General features: G+C 43.2%; 1 protein-coding gene across 1 annotated transcript; it reads left to right on the top strand.

Annotated features, from left to right (window-relative positions):
* Positions 1-592: 592 nt before the first annotated feature.
* LOC134934553 (olfactory receptor 5AR1-like) lies at positions 593-1,543 on the top strand. The gene has a single exon (XM_063929971.1). It carries the CDS (start codon positions 593-595, stop codon positions 1,541-1,543), a length of 951 nt encoding a protein of 316 aa, XP_063786041.1.
* The last annotated feature ends 4,900 nt before the right edge of the window (positions 1,544-6,443 follow it).

Genomic DNA, 6,443 nt, shown 5'->3' with positions numbered 1-6,443 from the left:
TGATTTGTAAATTTTACAAATATATAGGAATGCCTCAAATCTGTCACAAATGCAGCCCACATCTTGTATTTTACAGCTTCCTTTTCTTCTTATAGATGGTGAGCCTTCCCTTGCAGGGCTTGCCTCTCACTATAACTGCTACTGAACAAGTTGACGGAACATAGACACTATGGGTGGTATTCAATTCTTTTCACCCCCTGCCACACCTGTTCTGTTTCTGCTGATGGGCATGGTATAATAATTTCAGCTCGCTACCCCCAGTGTACCGATGTCGCCCAACCCTTTACGCAGCTAAGCCTGATTACTATGGGTGCGATTAACACGGTAACGGGGATCACTTTAGAAAGGAGATTGGGCGTGATATATCATTTGAATACCGCCCTATTTGTCAACTGACAAAATCAGAAAGTATAATGGTACTATTCTTTTATCTTTGGTCTGAAGGTTGGTGGATGTTGGAGTTAGCAAAATTAACATTTTATATTTCATTACATTTTAAGCAGAAAAAGTTTCCATATTGTATTTGGTTTTTGTTGCAATGACATCATAATATATACAGATTTGTACAGATTATGCTGATGAACTTCACACAATGAAGCCAAATGACACAACACTTGTAACAGAATTTGTTCTCTCTGGTCTTTCCTCTGACCCAAACCTTCAGCTTCCTCTCTTTCTCCTCTGCTTATCAGTGTACCTGGTAACATTATTGGGTAATCTTATGATCATTGTGATAATTAGAGTGACTCCAGGCCTGCAAACACCAATGTACTTTTTCCTCATGAATTTATCCTTTATAGACATGTTCTATTCATCAACTATTACACCCAACATTATGGCCAACATTCTCTCTGTAAACAAGACGATTTCCATCACTGCTTGTGCAACACAAATGTTTCTTTTCATTGACTTGGCAAGCTCTGAAGCAATGCTGCTTGCTGTAATGGCCTATGACCGATACGCAGCCATATGTAAGCCTTTGTATTATACCACACTTATCAGCAAAGGAAGGTGTTTTCAACTTGTTTGCTCAGTTTACACAGCAGGATTTCTTAACTCATTAATACACACATATTTTGCATTTATTTTACCATTCTGTGGGTCAAATCATATAAATCATTTCTACTGCGATATCAACCCCATCTTAAAGCTGTCATGCAAAGATACATTTCTTAATGAGATTTTCTTATTTGTTGTTGCTGGCTCTATTGAAGTGGGCTCTTTCTCGTGTATACTGATATCATATGCCCATATTTTATTACCATTATTTAGGATTGGCTCTTCTAGGGGTCGGAGCAAGTCTCTTTCCACCTGTATCTCTCACTTTACTTGTGTAGCCTTGTTCTACTTCCCAGTTTTCTTCATGTATTTACGACCAACTTCTGCATACGCAGTAGACCAGGACTGGGTGCTGGCTCTGTTCTATACAGTGATCATACCAATGTTGAATCCCATCATCTACAGCCTGAGAAACCAAGATGTAAAACAAGCTTTGGCAAAGCTGAGATTCACCAGTATTTTCATATTATTTAGGGTAAACTGAGAACATAAGGCACTTACATATGACTTATGCAGGTGCCTCCACTACAGTACAGTGCTGACAGTTGTCAGTCACATTCTAGAAAATTACTGTATAAAAGAATACAGTGAATGATGACTGACAAGGTTCCATTTATGATCATACCTATTCATTGTCAACTTTTAACAAGTTATTTCGGATCATTAAATTTTCAAAACAGGATGCTCTAATTCAAGTCCCACTACCTCTGAAAACATTATACCTGTGTCTTCAAATCTTAGATATCTGTGAACATATGTATGCTCAGGGTTTTATTTCAGGTGGAACGGTCTGGAACACCATTCTGAAAGGTCATCTGGAATGATGTTGTGGAACTTCAACTGCCTAAAGATTTTTATGTTTAAAATGCCGGAGTCTAGATTCATAGTACAGACCAACTTGTACTGCGGTGAATAATACACTGGCCACTGCCAGCACCGCAGTTATTCCCTGACTGTTGACTCATGGTCTCTGCTGTAGATCGACTGTGAAGAACTCTGGTTGGATGCTCAGGGTCAAGATAGTAGTCTCCTGTCACTCATCCAGGGCGGGCACTCCTCCCACCAAATTTACTGCCCTCTGTTTGCCCACAGAGAGTTATAAGGAAGTGGGGATCTGATGGATTTTACAAGACGAGAGAGATTAGGAAGAAAGTAAAAAGATTAAAAAGTTACAAAGCAGATTAAAAAAACGTAAGTAGCCAGCAAATAATACACTCTAGCTACTACTAAATTTATGAGGCAGCACCAAATAAAAATATGTTTTTTCATACATCACTTTATGATGATGGAGGGCTCTTAAACGGGCATGATGGACCTGAAACCCCTGGGTAAAGGGTACATTGTGCTCTAAGTACGGGTTCATTTTTGTTCTGTTGGCTGGCTGTAGTTATTAGCTTTAGGAGCTGTTTTAGTGTATTTATGTTACGTGCAGGTTTAGCGGCAGGGACTTTATTTCTTATAGTATGGTTGGGCAGGGATCTGCTTCTTTTGTTGGAGTTTACCTCTCTTTCTTCCTTTGACCTATTTTGTGGGAAATAGTGGCAGTCCAGTAGCTATTTCCATGAATTGGTATTTGACACTCCCATTCATTACACCGTGCAGGCTTACTTCCCTACTGGGGTCAGCTGCATTGGCTTTCTAACTGGCCTTTAATATTTTGGTATGGGAGTCCTATAACTTATACATGTCATTGTGGAGGAATTAGCCCTGTGGGTTATTGTTGCCATCTTTGCTGTAAGAGGTGTGGTTACTGTGCAGCTGGTGTTCTTTCTGTTGCCACCATATATATTTAATCTTTAATTAGAAATAAACAAGCTGACCAACTTTTAAGCTCCATACTTTTGTCTGTGTGTTTATTTTAGATTAAGGGTTACCAAAATGACAAGATAAAAAGATACATGTATGTGCTGACACCAGGGACGGTTTAAGGGGGTAATTCAGATCTGATCACTGCTGTGCATTTTCGCACAGCGTGCAATCAGATCTGAACTGTGCATGCATGTGAGCCACAATGCGCGAGCGCGTTGCAAAATAGCAACAGGCTTTGGCGCTTAGCGACGGGTTGGGGCAAAAAATTTGAACACACCATCATTCGCAAGGTGCTTGACAGGAAGAGGCAATTCGTGGGTGGCAACTGACCATTTTACAGGAGTGTCAGGAAAAACGCAGGCGGGATCAGGCGTTTTCAGGGAGGGTGTCTGACGTCAGCTCCGGCCCTGATCAGCAGGAAACAATTGCACTAGCTGAGTAAGTCCTGGGCTGCACAGAGACTGCACAAACTGATGTTTGTGCAGCTTTGCTACAAAAGCGAATGCACACTTGCACAGACCTTTTACCCTCCTCCTGTAGGCGGCGATTATCTGATCGCAGGGCAGCATAAAACACAACCCAACGATCAGATCTGAATTAGGGACTAAGTCTAGGGGCACCCCGGCCAACGAAGGTGTGGGGGCCTCCAACAACAAAAATGACTGTCACTAGAGAGAGAGGAGTGGGGGAGATTAAGACAGTGTCAGGGAGAGAAAGAGACAGAGAGGATTGAGGGAGAGAGAAAAAGGGTGTCAGAGAGGGAGAGAAAAACTGAGATAGAGAGAGGCGGGAGCAAAAGCGAGAGGGAGGGAGAGACGGGGGAGAAGAGAGAGAGGGAAAGAGAAAGAGGATGTCAGGGAGAGAGTCTGGAAGACAGAGAGGGGAGAGAGAGGAGGGAGGGGGACCAAGCGGGAGAGAGAAAGAGAGAGATGGTGTCAGTGAGGGGCATAGAGAGGGAAAGAGTCAGGAAGACAGAGGGGGAGGGGGACCAAGTAGTGGGGGGAGAGAAAGAGAGAGAAAGAGAGATGAATAAGGCAGGACAAACACTACCAGTTGGGCTACAGCAACAGCAGCATCAGGACAATGATGTGTGCAGGCACTTCACGATGTTAGGCTCCACCTCTTCCCCATACACCAACGAATCGCGGCATTATGTCCACGAGGTGGCGGGGCTTACTGTAGAGACGGAAACAAAGCTGTCGCCATCTTAAAGGTAAAATCTTTCCATGCTGCCGGGACTCAGAGTAGTCCAGGAAGGGTGCTGCAGGGGCCAGACTTGGGTCAGTGATTGCCATAGTGAGAGGGGCCTCAATGTGTGGGGGCCCCTGGATGACCGCCCCATCCGCACTGACTATAATCCCGATCTGGCTGGCACTATAGGTGCAGCATGTAGCATGCAATGAGTGGCACGGATGTGTTGGTGCTGCGGGAACAATGTGTGGCATGCAATGAGGGTCACTATGTGTTGGCACATAGTGTTCAATAACTGTGGAGCTCAAAATAGACAGCATATATATCAGAGTACACCTACAAACACAGACGATAAAGGCAAACAGGTGGGATTGTCACAACCAGACACACTGGCATGGAGCCTAAGACCCCCACTGAACTGGGATCCCCGCAAGAGGATATGAACTTTGCTCTAAGACTGCCCAGGTTATGGTCCAGTGTGGTTGGTTCCCACTATGAAATCAACAGAGTGCTTGGCTGGTATGCATGTAAACACTGCTGATAGAGACGGGTATGGATGTGCTGTTGGAGACTGGACACTGGATTCAAAAGAACACTGGAAGAAAACAATACTGGAGAGTATAGTTCTGGAGCGGGAGCTTCTATGTGAAAACACAATTGAAACTCAGGCAGTGGAGGAGTGCACTGAGTAGGTTCTTATAGTGGCTGGCTGACAGGTGATTCCCGCATGAGTCATCAGTGCTGGAGCTGAGAGAGATGTTATGGCTCCAAGTCAAGAAGAGGTGGAGCAAAGCTGGGTTCTGTTAAGGATTCTAGTTATGAAATCCAGCAATCAGTGACTTGCTGAGTGTTGGAGACAGGCCAGTGATGTCTATGCTAGTACTGAGAGAAATATTATAAAATCCTCATACTCAGAATTTGTGATACCATCACAGCGACATTTAATACTCCTTTCTTTTAAGACCACACCACTTATTGTGGCACGCGCCGTTGTCCCTTTAAAAAGTTTATCCCATCAAGGGTGCAAAAATGTGTTTTTATTACAAAAAAAAAAAAAGATCAGGCCGGCCCTGTGTAAAGCAAAATGTAATATGCTGTGCTATAGAAGAAACTGTTAATAAATAAATATAGAAATACATAAATACATATGCTCTGACAGCAAGATCTGTTTGGTACACAGAGTAGGCAAGCATGCAAGTTTTTCCTAAACCAGTTAGCCATAGCATCTACATGTACCAATATTAGCCTACGAACAGCACATAGCATACCCAGTCAATCCTGATCCTATAGCAATCCTTTTATGTACACAGTTAAACTGTATGATTTAGAGATTTTTCTATGCACAAATAACAGCATATACAGCCTTATGAAGATGCTAACATATTACATGCAGTCGTACATTTATTATGATTACATTGATTGCACTGTGGGGGTAATTCCGATCGCTAGCTGCCGTTGTTCGCTGGGTAACGATCAGTGAAAAAAATGGCTAATCTGAGCATGCGTATGCTCCGTAATGCGCACACGCGTCATATGGGTACAAAGTCCATTGTGGTTTTGCACTAGTTCTAGCGACGATTCCAAATTTCAAACTCTACTTATCGCTATTTCCACCCATGGTTTCCTCCATTATATAATGGGCAAGAGATAAAGACTCCGGGCCTCTGTTTGCCAGTGCCTCTCTACTGAGGGTGGGTTGTGGGCTCCTAATTTCAAAAAATATCATACTGCTCAACTAGTGCAATGCATTTACTGCATACTTGCCTACCTGACCCTCTCCATGAGGGAGAAAATGCTCTGTTCCTGGACTTTCCTGGTAATGTATGATTGCCATCACCTGTGGTGAAACCCCTTTCTTATCAATTACCTAGCTCACCACAGGTGATGACAATCATACATTACCAGGAAAGTCCAGGAACAGAGCATTTTCTCCCTCATGGAGAGGGTCAGGTAGGCAAGTATGATTTACTGGCATTCACCCCCTGGGTCCTGTGGCTGGGTGGATAGTAAGTCATCTTTCCTTTCCACTCAGGCTACCTCCTCTGTTCTATGGTCTCGTATTCCCATTGTACAGCTTCTGCTTGTGTTCATCAAGTTATTAACCATTCACTGACATTGCGGTTTTGTTATAACAAAACTTATTCTATAGCTTCTGCCCCATCTACACTTATGTCCTTTGGTATAATCCAGCACTCTCTCCTGTTTTTACCATAACACCTTTTCCACTTAGATTGTTATTGGTATTCACTACCTTCAAAATATTGGGGGTCATTCCGAGTTGTTCGCTCGTTATATTTTTCTCGCAACGGAGCGATTAGTCGCTAATGCACATGCGCAATGTCCGCAGTGCGACTGCGCCAAGTAAATTTGCTATGCAGTTAGGT

This window comes from Pseudophryne corroboree, chromosome 6 (genome assembly GCF_028390025.1).
Source record: "Pseudophryne corroboree isolate aPseCor3 chromosome 6, aPseCor3.hap2, whole genome shotgun sequence".
NCBI lineage: Eukaryota > Metazoa > Chordata > Amphibia > Anura > Myobatrachidae > Pseudophryne > Pseudophryne corroboree.
Note: the sequence above shows the minus strand (reverse complement) of the source record. Positions and strands in the feature narration are given on the sequence as shown.

Bases quoted from the DNA above. Each gene is read 5' to 3' on its own strand.
- LOC134934553 (XM_063929971.1), top strand. From the start codon at position 593: ATGAAGCCAAATGACACAACACTTGTAACAGAATTTGTTCTCTCTGGT.